Genomic DNA, 18,025 nt, shown 5'->3' with positions numbered 1-18,025 from the left:
TCCAGCCCCTGCTTCTGACTAGGAGAGAGGTAATGATTTATCAATGGGGCTTAGTCTTTGTGGCAAACTGGGTCCAGGCACAAAGATCCTGCTGCCAGAGGACTTGCTGCAGGGACAAGGAGATCTATAAAGCACCCAGCTTTCAGGCAACAGAGCCCTTTTATCAAGATGAAAGAATTAGCAATTTGTTTCCTCATCTTTTTCAAGAGGAGGAGTTCCCTAGGTGATTGTTACCCTGCATATCCCATACTCTGGAGCTTCTTCAAAGAGACCCCCACCGATGCTCCATGCTCCTCATTTTCAGTCGCTAGCAGGAGGGATTCCACTCTCAGTGGCCCTATTTCTTTTGGTATGCAATTTGTTACTGATAATGAATTGCTGAAGTGCACTTGCTGCAGTCCCCCATGGAGCTGAGGCTCTTCGTGGCCAAGGGAGTGACCTGAAACAGCCCCTCTGGAAGGGCTGACCTTCTGCAGAGCCACAGGAACACCCAGGGCTCAGTCAGCTCTGCCCTGAGCTCCCAAAACCTGTAGTGGTGCAGCTACAGAGGGAGTTGTTCTCTGCTCTCACTCTCCAAGGAGGGCTGTCAGGAATGTATGCCCTTCTTGTAAACCAGGTTGTGTGGTGAGTATTTTTAAAGATGTGCTGCCCACAGTGAGCAAACCACAGCAGACACAGCAAGGAGGTTTTCCATGTCGAAGCTGTTTATTATGTTAGATAAATACACTTGCAACAAGTTTGACTTGCATCCTCTGAGTGCAGCTGCTGGTAGTATGGCACAATGATTAAAAAAGAACCAAAACTAGCAGAGGCACTTGTTGCATGCAGCTGGAAATGCTACCAAGCCCAGTGATGGCTGGCTCCTGCTGGCAGAGCCCTTCCCTGGCTGTGAGCATGGCTTTGCCAGCAGGGCTGGCTCCAGCCAGAGCTGCAGTGACACACCTGGGGTGGGAGAGCCCTGGCTCTTGGGGAAGGAGCTGAAAATGTCTGGCTTAGGCATGATGTTCAGTATTGCTTTTGGTTAAAGAGGTTGTGTGATTGTAACCAGTGGGGAAAGGCAGAAACTAGAATGAATCCTAGAATTTGCTGAGTTGGGAGGGACCCAGCAGGATCATGGAGCTCAACTCCTGGCCTGGCACAGCACATCCCAGGAATGCCACCGTGTGCCTCAGAGGGTTTCCAAAGGCTCCTTGAACTCAGACAGGCTTGAGTCCTGTCACTGGTCACAAGTGAGAAGAGATCAATAGATTTACATTTTCTCTATAAAAACAATCTTGGTGACTTTTATGCAGTCATGTATGTGAATATCCAGATTTTTATAAAGACATTTTTTGTCAACAGAAGGATGAACTTGACAGGCTATGCCAGGAGGACAAGTGCCTTTTTATTAGAAAACAAAGCTACCCAGAGGGGTCTTTTCATGAGGATTTTCAGGAAAATCCATAAAATGGTTTGTTCAGCTGGACAAAAAGAGAAAACAGTGGCAACCATCCCTGCAAACCAAATCTGTCAATTTGCTTCCTCTGCATTTGTAACCCTCCGTTCTCAGGCAGGCTTTGCTCCTGAAAGAACTGTGTGCTGCTGTCCCTGCCCTGCCAGGAACAGGCCACAGGGCTGAGCCTGGTCTCTGTAGTTGGGCAGCCTGCTGAGAGCCTTAAACGTGAGCACCTGAATAAGTCCTTAGCTGAACTGGGGCTTGTCAGTGACAGGTGGCAATGCCAAAGAGTCCTGCATGCAGATCAGCACCAAGTGGAGTATTGGCACTGAGAGGTGTGAGGACAGGCTCTGTCCTTGCTCTGCACCAGCTGTGAACTCAGCCAGGTGACCTGCACACTGAGAGTGTCCCTAGCCTGGGCTGAATTTTGTTATTTTGCTTATTTTGTGAATAGCCCCACTAGAGGGATACAAGATTTAATGACAAAAAACAGGTTCCAAACTTTAGCCCAGGGAACAGGAGTGTTGTTCTTTGAACTGGGACATCCACTCCTATGGTAGAGAAAGATTTGCCCACCAGTAAGAGACCAGTGGGTTTGCTCCAAGTCTGGTGAACATTAAACATTCAAGCCTGAAAAAGTGCTCTGTTACTGGTGATTACCTGGCTAGCAGAGGCTGAGGCTAAATAGCAGCCTGAGGAGCAATCTGCAGTGGGAAATGGAAGCAGTGGAGGTCTCTTGTAGAGGACATCAGGAGGAAAGCTAATTTTGAATTTCCTGCCTCAGGAATGGGATCTCCTACAACGGAGATCAGCAGAAACTCTGTGGTTCAGAAGATCCATGCAGAAGTCTCCATATGCCTCATAGCCTGCTGTTTTGGGATCTCTGTATTTGCAGTGTTGAGCACCTTACATCCTCAGAAATCAGTGGGCTGTGTAAAAAAGCCAGGTGCCATTTGGCTTGGCCCAGAACACTGCAGTGAGGGAGGGAATGGGGGCCTGGAGAAGTCCTCTGCCTGTGTGACAGAGCCCTGCAGTGTAACAGGATCCAGACCTTCCCCGGTGGTTTCAGCAGGAAGAGCTGTAAGTGAGAACCTCGTTTCTGTGTCCCTCTCTAAGGCTCTCCAGGTGCTTTCTGGTATTGTTAGACAGACAAAATGAGGTGTGACAAGATGAAATTGTTACACCCATTTCTCTGGTGAGTAGACTGAGGCACATAAAAGTTGACTTGTGTGATTATCAAACAAATCTGTCAGAGCTAGAACAGTGCCTTACAGAGTCTGTGTCCCCATTTTCTTGTCACAGCCTTTGCTTCCACCTTTCCCACCCACTGTGTGTGGTCTCATGGCAAGAGCCTGGGGGTCAGGTAGGATGGTGAGGAGGGAAAATGGAGAAATGCCCTCAAACTTTTTGTGCTTTCTGTTCATGGTGCTTGCAGCACCTGCTCTGAATTGCTTCCTTTCAATCCCATAAGCTGACCATGTAGTCATGAAAGAAAAGGCAGGCATGAGCAAACCTTAGAATTTGAGGAATAGAGAGCTTTGGAATGCTGCAGTCCCCACTCTTCAAAGGTAAATAACAAATTTCCAGTGCTCCCATGTTCCCTTCTGCCTTCTTGCATAATGGCTGTCTTAATGAATTGAGAGAAGGAAATGGACCTTACAAATTTGTGGGGAAAACTTCCTTTGAAGGAGCTGAATTTCTCCGAGGTAGAATGTTTATTATTGTTGAGTGTGACTATAAATGTTATGCTGAGGATTCTGAGTTACAAAGCTGGGAGAAAAGTCTCTCTGCTTATTGTCCTTGTCATTCTAGTCCTGTCTCATCCCACTGAAGTACTCCTGAAGCAAAAGAAGGGTGAAATTGCATGTGGAATCACCCTTTGAAAATCACAGCAAGTTTTATGTAGTTGACACCAGCAGTGTCCAGGCTCTGCTCCAGGGATTTTTGGTGACTACCAAGCTAAAATCAGCAGCCTGATTAATCCTAGGGCCCATGACAGAGGATATGGCAGGTTTTTGCATGACTAGGACAGAGCAAGGTGGTGCTGAGGGGTCTACAGCAGTCCAGGACCCCCCAAGTGTGAGTGCCTCAGTATCCTGGTCACTGGAATTATGGCTGCAGTGGGGTGGGGAGTGCAAGTGCAGAACCAAGTGAGGCAAGAATAAATCTGCTTGCATAATTCTACTTAGCCAGAGGTACTCCAGCACTTCTACTGAGTGATGCTCTGGTATGAAAGCTGGGCCTTTCCTAAAATGCACCCATAGTGACTGAGGAAGCAATCAATATTTGGAACAATCAGTTTCCAGGAAAGACAGAATACTCTTGTTGCTTTTTCATGGCATTGATAGTTACCCTGGGTTTGTGGGTGATATTGAGGGTGGGACAAACTGTGCTAGACCAAGAGTTATATTAGGAAAATCTGGAGAATCTTGTGCTACTTGAGTTAAAATGCCAACTGTAAAATAAGAGTTGCTGCATAGTAGTAAACTCTGCTGCCAGAATGGCTTGCTGATACCTTGACCTGCTGAGCAGAAATCATTTACACGATGTGCTCTTGGAGACATTGCCTGTGCCCTGCATGTCTGGAAATGGCTGTTGGTGTGCCAGCCTTCCCAGTGGGAATAGGAGCAGAGCACCCCATGGCTCTGTCTGGGAGCCCCTCAGTCATCGAGGTGCTGCTCCTCCCACGTGGACGTGGGGATGGCGCTGTAGGGGTCCATGATGACTTTGGCACAGCGGATGATCATGACAATCAGGAAGAGGCAGAGGAACACAAAGCATGCTAACGTCAGTCCCTTGTCCACGTCGACGTACACGGGCTCTGGGGTGGGCACCTCCATGGCTTGGGCCGCTCTTCATCCGGGCTGGAGTTTGCTCCTAACATCATCGAGCTCCTGCAAAACAAGCAGGGTGTCAGGCACGAGGGATGGCTGCTCCTGGACGTGGGGACAGTCAGGGGTTGTACCATGATGGGGTCTCTGGTGTTGAGAGGACCCTGAGGTGTTGGAAAGTCTCTTTTTCCCAGCCCTGAGACTGGAGAAGAAGACAGAGTTCCTTGGCTCTCGTTCTCAAGGTTGTTTATTATTTTTTATCTCTTACATTCTTTCTCTGACCTGCTGAGGTCTGTCCAGCACGTGGTTCATGGCACACTGACCACCTTGGGGCAGTGCTATCTTTTTATAATAAGAACTATGTGTACTTTATTTACAAAAAGTTTCCAATACCTATCACCTATGTTAGACAGTCTGTCTCTACTCTAAATCAATCCAGAAGTGCCACCATCCCAGCAGAAGATGGAGGACAAGAAGAAGAAGAAGAAGAAGGACAGGACACACCCAGATTCCTCCATCTTGCCTCTTGAACCCCCATTCTAAAACCAAAAATTCTACTTTTTCACCCTGTGATAAATTCACTATCATTCTATTCAAACCCTTGTGGCTTGTAACTCTTCACACAAAGTTGGAAATGGTTTCCATGAGCTAAAATCAAAGGCACAGGTGTCTGATTCTGTGCCAAGGTCTCTGAGCCCCCTGTCAGGGGGGTCCTGAGTCCTCCAGGGCAGTCAGAGCAATGTCCTGGGTTCTGACTGTACACAGGTACTTGTTACAGGCCTACTAAATTCTTGCAGGGAAATAAACCCATTGGAAATGTTGTAGCTCAGCTGAATGAGAGCTGTGAAAAGAAGAAACCTCATCTCCACCTTAATTTAGCCCACAAATGCTTCTTGCTAAAATATTAGACACTAAAAAGAGATCTTAACAAAGAAAAGAGAAGCAATAGTGAAGGAGCACTATTTGCTTGAAATATCATCTCCTAAAAGAGGCACAGACCCTGTTCTTGTCTCAGCATTTTCTAATCATAAAAATATTTCCATTCCTCTGCTAGTGTGAAAGATCAGACAAATGGCAGAGCAGACTGTTTCTATTCCAATTTTCCTCTCTGTCCAAACATTCTCTGTCTCTCACTGGCACAAAGCAAAGTGAAAATTATGCATACTTATTTTCCATAATCTTTTAATCTCTGCTACTCAAGGTTCTCCAGGCAGTAGAAGATTTTTTTAGGAGCAATATAATTTTTAAGTGGATGTTTTATCAACCAGAGAGGTACAGGTGATTATGTGATTAGAACAAGAATTATCTTATTCACTGCAGATGTCTGCATAGCTGAAGGTCTCTCTGGCCTCCTCACCTGAATCCATAACCAAAATGACTTCAGCAGAGATGGAATCCCTCTGAAAGTTTGATTCTGGACAGGTGATCAGCTGATAACACAAACTGCTTTGCACAATTGTGCTGAAGGAGAGCAGCTGACCTTACAGAGAACTGAGTCACTGCCCAGGGATGGGGAAACTTCTCCTGACATCCATGTTTGGCAAGGAGGGAGGGGGAAGTGCTGGGGATGAGAGTGTAGAGGCTCAGGAATATGGAATTCCTCTTACAGCAAACAAAACAACAAAGTCATCCACACCAAATGCAATAATCAACCTGAGAGCAGTCCCTGCTTTACTGGAGAGGAGAGATGGGAACAGGAAGATATTGAGAGGAATTGGTGAAGCTGGGCTATCAAACAGCCCAGCTGCTCTCTACATTACCACAGTGAGGAAATCCCAGCTTTTACTCCCCAGACAAGTTTGCCTGGTAGTGTTTGCAGTGGGCTGCAGCTGCTGGCAGGGCTGTTGCAGTGGTGCCTCACATCTGGCTGCAGTTTTGCTCCTGCAGCATCGTGCTGTGCCAGCTGCCCTGGGTGTCCCAGGGACTCCTGAGCTCCTCCTGTGCCCTGCCAGTCTTCCTCAGGGTGAACTGAAGACCTTTTATTTTAAAAGCTCACAGTTTCTTCCCTGCCTCGTGATTTGCTCCTTTTCAGCTGGTTTTCCAGCCTCACAACTTCCTAGATCCCACAAGGCAAGTACAAATCAGCTGGGCTCTTGAGCCTATTTTAAGCACAAGGATGTCCGATTTTTTTTTAATTTCCTGAAAGCATAGAAATTCCTGTGACAGCCAGGGAAATGAAAGAAGCTGACCACACAAAGTGAATGAAACCAAGCAGACATCTCATATCTCATGTATTTACCAGTCACATCCTTAGGAGCTCATGAAGAAATCCCTGAGGAGTGAGGTCAGGCTTGTAATGCTCACCTTGCCTGGTCAGAGGTCTGATATTCCCAAGAGACTCTGCTACCACTCTCTTTCACCAGCCAAGAGATCTTACATTGCAGTTTGTAACTTCATTTGATGAGAAAAAGGTTTGTCAGCAAAGCTGAGTATTAAGTATGAATACTTTATGAATACAAAAGAAAAAAATTGTTATCAAAACTGCTAATGTATCCCAGGCTTTTCCTGCAGTGTTCTTGTGAAGGTCCAGCAAGGATGGGTGTGACTTTTAATTTCTTTTTTCCCTCCAGACATTCTGGCTGTTGTATCAGGGATTATCTCACCCTAAGTTACCTGGTAATTTCCATCAGTACTGATCTTGGAGGGAAAACTGCATTTTCCCTCAAATGTACTTTCTTTGGAAAGATGAATAATTTACTCAGAAAATGATCAGAGGTTTCAAGTAGAGATCTATTCCTTTGGAGATTTCTCTTCAAAATGGCATCACTCAACCTCATAGAAGTCTGGTTTAAGTGCTGCATTCCTCTGCTTCAGGACTGTGCCTGGAGGATGTTTCTCTTCTGCTGCAAGGGAAAAGCACATTTTGGAAAGGATAGCCAGGCTTTAGAAGGCTTTACCCAGAGAGAGAGTGAAAGGCTGTGGCATCTGAGCTGTGGTTTGCACAGTAAATTACAGTGACAGCTTGAACCTAATGATTTCAGGTTTATATTGATCTGTTTTGACAAAAGTAGACATTTTCAGTGGGACTAGAAATATTTTTTCCCAAGAAAGCTGAATTCTTGAGGTGTATAAATCACGTTTCTCTCCTTCTGGTCCCCCCACAAAGTCAGTAATGTTTTGTGGCTGAGCACTGCTCTGCATGCAGTCACTGCTGATGGCCAGAGTGCTCCTTGGGGCTGGCCAGAAGGATCTGCCTTTGGCTGCCCTCACTCTCAGCTTGGCTGCTCACCTCCATCTGTCAGAGTGGAGCCTCCTCTGCAGGTCTGGCTTGTCAAAGGGCTCCAGTGAGTCCTTTGGTGGGAGGTTGGTGCCAGCAGGCCCTTGGTGGTGTCCATGCTGCTGCTGCACTCCAGCAAGGGCAGGAGTCCTGGGTGCTGAGCAGAGCTGGGTGCTGGAATGGGGCTGTGCCTGGGGCAGCTGGCTCCAGAAAAATTGATTGTGGCTGGAACTCACTGCTGTTCTAGACCAGGCAAGAGTCAGTCCCCAAATGCAAAAGTAGATGTGTTCACAAATGCAAAAAATGCAAAAGAGTCCCCAAATTAAAAAAAAAATGTGTTCACCAGGACTGTTTCCTCTTGGGAAAGTCCAGCTCCCAAATATCCCATGGACATGCTGTGTCCTGCTGTCTGCCAGCTCCTTGTGCTGCTCCATCTCTATAACAGCTGTACAACTGCTCCTGTTTAATTCCATTTCCTTGGCCAGGGCCTCCACTGCCCCTCCTCACTCCCCTGGTGCCCAGCAGCACAGCCAGGTCTGGAGTGGGCTGTGGAAGTGTCTCCCAGGATGAAGCAGATTAATTCCAGGCTGGATGCTCTGCCTGCACACCCTGCCCTCCACCCCAGCCCTGGGATGTGCTGTGCAGGTCAGCAGAGGGGTTTTGCAGTGGTTTGTCTTGGTCTGGTGTGTGGAATCCATCAGTGCTGTTAAATTAGCTCTCTCTCCAGGTACAGACTGCTTGGCTGGATTTTTGCTCTTGTTTGCTAGAAGGGTTGATGTTGACAGCATTGGGGGGGGGGGGGGGGGGGGGGAAATCAGCAGAAACAATTATAAAGTTTCACACTTGAATGATCGAATTTTCTCTGAATAGCTGAATTGTAGAAAATTACTTTTTTTTTTTCCCCAGCTTGACAGCAATGAGCTGTAGAATTGTGGTATTTTAATATTCTTCAGATTTGTTGAAATTGTGATCAGGCCTAAACAAAGCCAGAAGATGAAGAACAATCCCTGGTTCCACCTAGGCAATTTAGCCATCTTGAATCTGTCTTCCTGTAAATCCCTGGGTGTTTCAGGGCAGTCTCTCCCCTGTGACCTCTCTGGGAAGAGGGGTGGAGCTGTGCTGGGTGAGAAATTCAGCACCAAGAGTGACTCTGTGCCCTTGGCTCCTTGGGGGCTGCAGAGGGCCAGCAGCAGCTGTGTCTCTTCAGAGGGGTTGGCACCCTCCAGGTCTGGTGCCCTGCTCCCCTGGCTTTTTTCTGTGCCTTTTTCTGTTCTCTCAGTCCCTGGAGCTGGGTCAGGGATGTGGCCCAGGGATCAGGAACCCTGTACCTCACTGAGGACTCCATCCTGAGCATTTGGTCTTTGCTGATTGTTTTGTTTCCCAGTGCCCTTTTCATGAGGGATTGCCACAGAAGAGAGATTATATTTAATTTTTATGACCTTATGCAGGATGCTGGCATCCTCCTTAGTGCTCCAGCTCTGTTACAGGCTCTGTAACATCTGTGCTCATCAGTGTGCCTGAATTTTGCAATCAGTCCTACCTATGCAAGATACTTTAAAAGATAAGGTTTTGGGGTTTTTTTCCTGAGCTGGCAATCTTGACACTGTCACTTTAAATATAAACTAATAATGAACCACATACATTGCAGAGAGCAGTTTCCTGTGCTGGTTAATCCTATTTCAACTCATCTCAACACTTAGAATTTATTTCAAAACAGTCTCTGGTTCTGGTTTGTTGTTTTTTGGGGTTTTTTTTTCCTTCTATACTCCTTTCCCAAAACTGCAGCTGTAAAGAGAGGGAAGGGAAGGGAAATAAGATTTCATGTATGAAGCAGATCCATACCTTCCAGACCTGGGCAGGAAGCCTGTCACATGCCAGCAGAGCAGCATGGTGGAGATGGAATCCTCCCTGCAGTCATATTTCAGAAGTTCTCTCGGTCAGTGGCGCTTCAGCGGCGGCCGGGCTCTGCTCAGCTTCACCTCCAGCCAGACCTGGAAGCAGAAGCTGCTCTCACCGGGGTGCTCTGGAAAAAAAGAATAATTGACAATTGCTCCTCATGGGATGGGGGCGGGACAGACTCGGTCAGAGCGTGGGAACAGCTCCAGAGGCAGCCTGAGCCACTCGTGCCCAGCATGGATTCACTGTCACACATTCCCTGGAAGAAAGTTTATGAGAGGAAAAGCAATGGTTAAGCCTGAGGTCTTATCAATATTTCTTCTTAAACAAGCAGAAAATCTTATTTTAAAATCACAGTGAAAGACCAGCCAGATTTGAATTGATCCTGCTCAGGAGTCTGGATATTTATTTAGGGCTTGGATGGTTTGTTTAAACAAAACTGCTTGATTTATCTGAACTGATACACCAGGACTTAAAAACTATTAATTATTTGCATTTTTTATCTTTTAGTCTGTCTGGTTTGGGATAATATTCTTTTCTACATGCACACAAAATAGTTTCAGGCAGCAATGCTTGCTGGGTGACAAACCTGGTTTTTTGCACATTGTTGTGGACAGGAGTTCCAAGGTGCAGGACGGGAAGGCTGAGAAGAACAAGGCAAAAGATGAGCCCCAATCCCTTGTGAGGGACTCAGCAGGACAGGGTGTGCTCAGGCAAGGGACTAGAGGTGAGTGGCCAGGCAGGAAGGTGAGATGCTGCTCCAGAGAGGCGTTGTGTGTGTGTTTGTCAAACAAAGTCACCTTCAATTTGAAGCTCAAATCTCTACAGGAATCGCCTGGACACTTGATCATACTCTAATATTCTTAACAATCTAGTTTTGATTTAAAACTCACTGCCTCTGAGCACAGGAGTCAAATGCTGTAGATAGATACAGACAGATGAGCTTCTTGCTACACCCAGAGAGCAATAATGTGACCGTTAGCTTAGTCTAAAAATTAATTGTCCTTTTATACTTACAATTCTTTCAGCAGAAAATCAATACTTCATTTCAGTAACTCTGCCTTCCTATAAGCATGATTTTTCCTGTGTAGCTGAAGGCAGGTTTAATCTTTGTTTTTAACTCGCTGTTTGGCATTTTGTTTTGGTTGTTGGACTATTTTATTTCTTGCTTTACATAACGACTTTAAATCTTTATGCTTAGCTTAGTTTATACAAACTCCTTTATTCAATCTAGCCCTCAGTTAGGGGCAAGAGACAAATAATCTTTCCTCCACACGCTTGCTTTTGGCCAGTTGTAAATCACTGGATGCCAGTATTCCATCAGAAGACTAAAGACATCATTTGCAAGAGCCCAAAAGTTGAAAACAAATAAACACATAAATCAATCTGGGGAAAGTTTTAAAAGTTGCTGTTGCACAAATGTTTCCTTCCTACTTAGCCCCAGGGCAAGAATAACATTAATCTTCATTGAGAAAAAGATGCAGCATACACTTAAAATAACTGTGTGTAGGGGGATCCAGAATGGGTGAATGAAGGTGGCATAGAAGGTAATCTTATCCCCAACGAGTTGCAGCTGGGCCAATTACTGAAGATTAGAAGCAGGCCTGATCTTAACAAGCCACACCTGTAGGCAATAAGGACAAGTGGTATAAAAGAGTGGATTGCTGGGATCTGGAGTCAGATGGCTGCTGCAAGGACCAGGAACAGTCAGTGCCTAGAGGAGCTGCCTGTGAGGAACATCGAGGAGGTATGGAGCTCTGGTGATGTGAAATCCTTGTGCTATAATGATGTTAGAACTCATGCTATGTAAGACAACAACTGTGGGCTGCTTATGATTTGAGGGCATCTTAAATCATATAATCATTTCAAGGAGTATGTAGAATTACTCATTGACAAAAGGTTAAAAAATAGAGGGCTGTGCTTGGGAGCAAGTTGCTGTTCAGAACTATTGAGTGAACTGAGGGACAGCTGGGATCTGGAGTAAAGAGTGTTTCCAGCCTCCCAAAGCTCCACTATTGTGAGAAATCCTTGATTAAACTTTGCTGAGGTGAGAACACCTGTGAAACTTTCCCAGAGGCTGGAAGTGGTGATTCAGAGGTGAAAGAGGGGCAGGATCAGTGATGGACTCTCTTTATGGGTTGCTGGCTGGACCCAAGAGTGGGCAGTGAGGGAACTCAAGTACCATTATCAAGGGCAGGCAATGCAGGATGGTGTTGAGATGGTGTCTCTGTATCAGTTGCTTTGTAACCCCCAGGGGAGCAGGAGGATAGAGAAAATCCACTGCTCCCTCAGAGCCCAGCCCAGGGATTGTGCCTGCCCTCCCTGGCGCTGTCCTGGGCTGATCCCTGGGGAAGGGAGCTCTGTGACTCCTGTGAGAGCTGCAGGGACATTCCTTTGGTCCCCTGTTTGTGTTTCTGCAGGGATTGCACATCCTGCAGTGCTGGCTTCCACCCTGGGGCTGTTGTGAACATTGATTCATCCTTTAGGAGATAATGCCCAGAAAATGCAAAGCAATACCTGGGGTGTGAAAAGTTTAGATGAGCTTGAGAAGGAACATCTGTCTGAGCAGGACCATCCTTCATTCCCTGTGTGTTTTGATAAGGGGGCTGATGCTGCTCTCCTTATCACTGCTGGGATGCACTCAGAGCATCCCCTTTCATCAGGGCAAGAGGCAAATGTAAAGGAGTCTGAGAGAAACAAATGGATTAGGCTTTTAAGATGAGGCTTGTAAGGTCTGAGTAGATATGGTATAAACTCATTTTAATGGAGTATCTGCTTTTTCACCTCTCTGCTGTTTAAATCCTCTGAAAGGAGACAAACATGCCTGTTGGTCCTGGCAGATATTTTATAAATTAAACAATAGCTGTTAGCCAGGAGAATTATAAGCATAACTATGAAGAAATTATTCACTGTAGTAAAGCTGACAGGGAGGAAAAATGACCCATATTTTTCTGTACTACTCTGAATTTTTATTATTTTTTTATGAAAACAAAAGGCTCACTTCAAGGCAGAACAGCAACTCCTTTTTACATAACTGTTACCTTGTGGTGATATCCAGTATTCTGTAAGCTTCAGGATACCTCTTAGAGACCCATCTTTTGCCCTTTCATCTTGAAAAGCTACACAGAGATCAGATTGAAGCTGTATCAATATTTTTCCAGTTGAGGAAAATATTGTGGATGAATTCTCAGCAAGAATAGCTGGGTTAGAACTGCCACAAATATAGGCAGAAAAGAATCATATAACCCTGCTTCATCTCTGAATCACTTATTTCAAATCAAAAGTTAAATTCTTGCTAATGAAGGTAACTCCTAGTCAAGAAATTTTTAACAAATGAGCAGCAAAACATCCAAAATAGTTACAGGTGGCTTTGCCATTGTAATAGCTGCAGGAACTCTTTAATCCATACTGATAACTGATTCACACACTTTTTTAAATGCAGGCCTTTCTCAGATACCTCATAAATTTGTGGGGAGAGGGATTTGATCAATTAGACATAAGCAAAAATGAAGCTCAAATTCCTGAGTGTGTTTTGGCTCAAAACAAGACAAACTAACAGGTTCTACACAGGGCTTCCATCAAAGGCACTGCTCCTGTCTGTTCCTTCTCTGAACCAGTTTGGTCTGCAGGGGATGGTGAGGATGGATGTCTGCAGCTTGTGCTCATGCACAAAACCTCCTGTGCTACTGCTCTGGTTCTTTGTGCTGATCTCACCAGGGCTGGGGTGCCAGCTGAGCCACATCCTACCTTAAACTGGGGAAAAAATCAAAAATCTTGCAAAGGAGTCTTAAAGACTGGATGAATCAGCCTGAGCTGTAGGAGAAATATGGAGCTGACTGCAAAGCAGGACATGAGATTGAACACTGCCAGCCCTGGGCAGAAATGGACCCCCAGGAGGAGCAGCCCCAGAGCCCAGGAATGGTGTTGGGTAAGGATGGGAAACCCTCAGAAAACAATGGCAAAGCCAGCCCTGCTTACACAGATTTATCTCTCCTTGCTGGTGTGAGGAATAGGAGGAAAGAATAATTGAAGATCTGAAATGAAAATCTGGGGGCCCCAGGTGATCCAAGTGAGTTTGGGTTTGGGCTGTCCCAGGGAGCAGAGCCTTGTGCTACATGGGACACCCACAGCAGCTTCTCTCCCTCTCCAGCTGGAAAACCAGAATTGTTGCAGCATGTTGTCTAATTCCAGCTCTAATTTGCCAACAGGAGAAGCAGAAGTATCATTACTAGTTTTTCCCTGTTTCCTTTTCTCAAGAGGACAGTTTTTCTCCTGCTACTATAAGAACTGGGAGAGTGAAAGTTGGCCTGTTTTCAGAGGCACTGAGTGCCTCCAGCACCATCTGGAACCAGTGTGAGCAGCCAAACAGCTCAACAGCACAGAAAACCTTCCTGTTTTCAGACCCCCCCACTTTCTGCACAGCTCTGCACATGAACACTGCACAAAAGATTCTTTCTGAGGAGGATCCAGTTGGCACCCACATAAACTGTGTTTTCCACTGTCTCCCAGCAGGGATGGATTGCATCTTCCTTCAGAGAGAGGCCAGATGATTTTTATTACAAATGAACCAAAACCTTGAGTCAGGACATGCATTACATTTTCCATGACAGCCCTGGCTGGAGTGAAGGATCCTGATAAGAATTTAAGGATAATTGAGCCCCAGTCTATAGCTCTGTAGGTAGGTAACAAATATAGCAGCCTCCAAATCTGGCATGTCCCCAAGGGAGGCTGGTGAAAGGATAAATGGCCCATTGCTGGGATGAGTGAGGATCAGTCAGGATCCTGAGCCCAGCTGTTGATGGTCTCTGTCTCTTGTCCTTCCCAGGACATGTGGGCAATTTCTGCTGCAGTAAATCAGATCTGTCCAAGGCTGGTTTTTGGCATCAAGGCTGGCTGGTAAAGAGCTGCCTGTGCAAATGGGGGCAAACTTTTTATCAGGGGCTGTTGTCTTAGGGTAAGGGGCAGTGGTTTTAACAAAACCAGGATCTATTTAGATCTGATATAAGGAAGAACATTTTTACAAGGAGGGTGGTAAAACACAGCAGGGTAGGGGGTGCTCCATCTCTGGAAATATTCAAGGTAAGGTTGAACAGGGCTCTGAGCAGCTTGATCCAATTACAGACCTCCCAACTCATTGCAGTGGCCCTGGAGCTGGATGACCTGTAATGGTCCCTTCCAACCCAAGCCATTCTGTGATTCTATGAAATCCTGCTAAACTTGGCCTCTGTGACAGATTATTGTGTTACAATGTGGTTTTAGAAGGATGACAAATCAAACTTGTAAACTTTGAGTATCTCTTGGTTGCAGAATGTATTTATTAGAAGTGCCAGATGGATGGGTATAAAATGCAGTTTGTGTTTAATCAAAGACAGAGAACAGTCAAAAAAGATCTCTCAGAAAGGTGAAACAATGGGCCTGTTTCTGACTGGGGCTTGGTGGCAGGAGGTGGGCAGAACACCAGTTTAGTGATCACCAGCACAGCCTGACCTTGAAGGCTGTCCAAGCAGTGAAAAGGCACCCCATGATTATCACCCTGGCTGTCATTCTCCTTCTGGGCCATGTTCCCTGGCCCACCTTTGGGTGAATCCTCAGGTCCCCATGCCCTGGGGGGCTGCTCCAGGCCAGGCTCTCATTCACCTTCCCTACAGCAGTTCTGATCCATGCCAGTGATGACTTTGGCCATAGCTTTTGGGGGTGACTGATGCTTTTTCATTCCCTCCTCCCCTCTCATCCCAATCTGTATTGAAGACATTTCCAAGTATAACCCATGGCCTGAGTGCTACCTGTGTTTCTCCATGGTTTTTTTTTCTGATCATGTACTCATGTACACTCTCTAAGAATATGTGCAGCCTTTTCATCATGTCAAGAAAGGTCCTTCCGTCAGCTGGAAGCTCATTGACTTTTCTATAAAACTTGTAGTCAGAAACACTCTTTAATTAAGACTGTAGAGAAAAGAGCTTTGATTCCAGACGTGTGTTACAGCCTGATGTTGTTTCCTCTGTCTCTGCAGCAGATTACTGGAAGTGTAGTCCTTGATTAAAAAGATTGTGGGCAATTACATTCCATCTCCACATCTCCAGCTGGATCAGTAGCTTGTCAGTGGGTCACTGGGAATCAGACTGCCAGAACCTTTGTACATGTTCAGTTTATAAAGGACTGGGTTTGGCACAGCCCCCAGCAGTCCCAGACAGCCAACACCTTATTAATGCACCATTAGCCACAAGGAACATTTTTAAGTGAACCTAGCATACAGGGAGCCAGGAGGGTTTGCCTCAACTGACTCAGCAGTTTGGAAGGTCTTTTCTCCCTTGCAGGGATCACACTGACTTCTGAATGTGCCCAGATACCCCAAATTTGAGTGCTCCTGTACCCCTTGTTGTCATTTTTTATTTTGTGTTTTCTGGACTGGGATCACTGTGGTTTGAAAGGAGAGAAGTGGGATGAGGAATATATACCTGCGCCAAGGGAGTTCTCTTTAAGATAACTAAAATGATCAAAGGGATGATCAGTTGCTTTATTAGTGTCTGAAGAAGGTGAGGAAAAGGTGGCTGAGGAATCATGTTTGAGCTATACAAAAATCACAGATCAGAAGAGTGGGAAAATTGTTTCCTCCTATTAAAAAAAAAAAAAACCAGTTTTCAAAACAGGTAATTGAGGGCATTCCATGAGCTGGTAGACAACCAGCTTGTTAAAGAAAAAAGGGCTTCTTTATTTGGCAGGTAGTGACTTTCCAAAACTTGCTACCACAGAGGACTGGAGACAGCACCAGCAGGCTTTGTGAACTGGATGAATTACAGACAACAGGTCCAGAAACAAATCTTAAAACCACTAATCAGGGGTCTTCCCTATGACTTCCTAAAGGAGTAATTGTGGGGGTTGGAGGATGGGCTGCCAAATGTGGCACAGGGTCCCTAAGGAGCATCTCCCCTGAGATCAAAGGTCTGCTCCATAACAGGTCCCTTAAGTTCCTATCTCTTGGATTGCCAGTGCTTCTGGGCTGCCTCTGGAAAGTCCCTTTAAGAGAAGATATTTAAGATCTGATCCAATTTCAGCTTCAATCTCTATTTGTATCTTTAAGTAATACAGCTCTAATACTTTTAAAACCAGGCACTGATCTTTGCTTCTAGTTTAACTCTGTCTCTTCATATTTACTGAATATATTTATATTCAGTGCAATGATGAGATTCCTCAAAAGCTCTTCATGCATGAAAAGAAACTAAACTCAAACAGCTCAGTCCTATGAATAATAAGGTGAGCTGTGTCCCAGAGGGTCTCTGCCTGTCCATGGCTGCTGTTTCTTTATTGTCACAGGCTCATTTTATGCCCATGCTCTTGGAAGTTTAATTAATTGCAAATGCAGGCAATGGAGAGTTGCTCTGCAGTGCAGGTGACTTTGGGCCAGGAGCAAGTACACATCTAACACCAGGAATTCCATCCCACACCTGTGAGTGCTGAGAAGAGACAATTACCTCTGAGCACCATCTCACCAGACACACACAGAGCATCAGCCAAGGATCTCTGAAACTGTGCTGGGAGCAGGACACGATGACACCAGTGGGGTTAACTGCATTTTCCTACCTCATTTGGGTACTGCTGTGTGAAGATTTATGTTAGGACAGGAGCTAACAGGACTGCAGTCATGACTCAATGCAGAACTAGATTTTTCTTAGGCAAAATTTTATATATGTGCAAATGCAGATCTGAAACTGTTTGGGGGTTTCTTTTTGTTTGTTTTGTTTTTTTTAACCAAGCATTCTTTGTTTCCCCTTGGACTGTTTTCCCTGCAAGGTCTTCTAGATGATTCTAGTGCTGAGCCTCATGGTAGGGAATGACTCCAGATCTCCCACAGATTCAATGTGCTGCAGCTGAGCCTGGAGCATCTGGAAGGGCAGGACACTGAGCTCAAAAGCAGCTCTTGCTTTTCAGTTGCTCAGCTGCAATTCTGCTGGTGCTGCTCCCTCAGTGCTGTGCTCAGAAGCTGCTCCTGCTCGTGTGCCAGCAACAGTCAGACTTCCTAAGGCTGGGGTTTGATGGAGAAGGGGGAGTGAAGTGGCAGGAGGAGATTTATAGCTCCATTGGGGTTCAGCATAGGTCTTCTCTTAGAAGGCAAACAAGGACAACTGGTTTTGCCCAGTCCTGCACTGTTTCTGACTCACAGAAAAAAGCCTCAGATCTTCTCCCATGTCACTGCAGATTAACAGAAAGAATTATCTGGAAGCTGTGGCTGGGGGAAAATGGTTCCCTCTATACTAAAATACACCTCCTCTTTTGGGTGGAAGCCTCTGTGCAGGTAGAGCCTGGCCTGCAGAGGAGTGTGAGCTGCTCAGGGTTTGTGCAGGGGCAGCTAACACAGACACTGGGATGGCCTATGGCAGGACAAGGCAAGGGACCAGGTTTTGTTTCACATTGTCTGTTTAGAGCAGGACTGTTCAAGCCACCTGTAACAGCAAAGCACAGACACCAATTCTAGCTGAGTTTAGGAGTCAAATAAAATCTTATTACTTCTATTTTTTCTGAATTCCTGAAAGTTATTATTAGCTGAGAAGATCTTAAGCAAAGGTGCAAGGGAGCTCTTTTATCAGCAGAAACCTCCAACACTGCCCCCAGTCTGTAAGTCTGGGCTCTGCCTTCTCCCTGTCTGCTCTG

At 45.7% G+C, this 18,025-nt stretch overlaps 1 protein-coding gene across 2 annotated transcripts in view; it reads right to left on the bottom strand.

Moving 5' to 3' along the window:
- Positions 1-682: 682 nt before the first annotated feature.
- The window catches only part of CTXND1 (cortexin domain containing 1), a 35,782-nt gene continuing 18,439 nt past the window's right edge, over positions 683-18,025 (bottom strand). For both annotated transcript variants that reach the window (XM_059858509.1, XM_059858510.1), the window contains exons 2-3: positions 9,326-9,506; positions 683-4,329 (exon numbers count right to left, since the gene is read on the bottom strand). In XM_059858509.1, the coding sequence (XP_059714492.1) occupies positions 4,096-4,275 (180 nt within the window). In that variant the 5' untranslated portion in view covers positions 4,276-4,329; positions 9,326-9,506 and the 3' untranslated portion in view covers positions 683-4,095. The remainder of the gene's footprint in view (positions 4,330-9,325; positions 9,507-18,025) is intronic.

The sequence above is a fragment of the Haemorhous mexicanus genome, chromosome 13 (genome assembly GCF_027477595.1).
Source record: "Haemorhous mexicanus isolate bHaeMex1 chromosome 13, bHaeMex1.pri, whole genome shotgun sequence".
Taxonomy (NCBI): domain Eukaryota; kingdom Metazoa; phylum Chordata; class Aves; order Passeriformes; family Fringillidae; genus Haemorhous; species Haemorhous mexicanus.
Note: the sequence above shows the minus strand (reverse complement) of the source record. Positions and strands in the feature narration are given on the sequence as shown.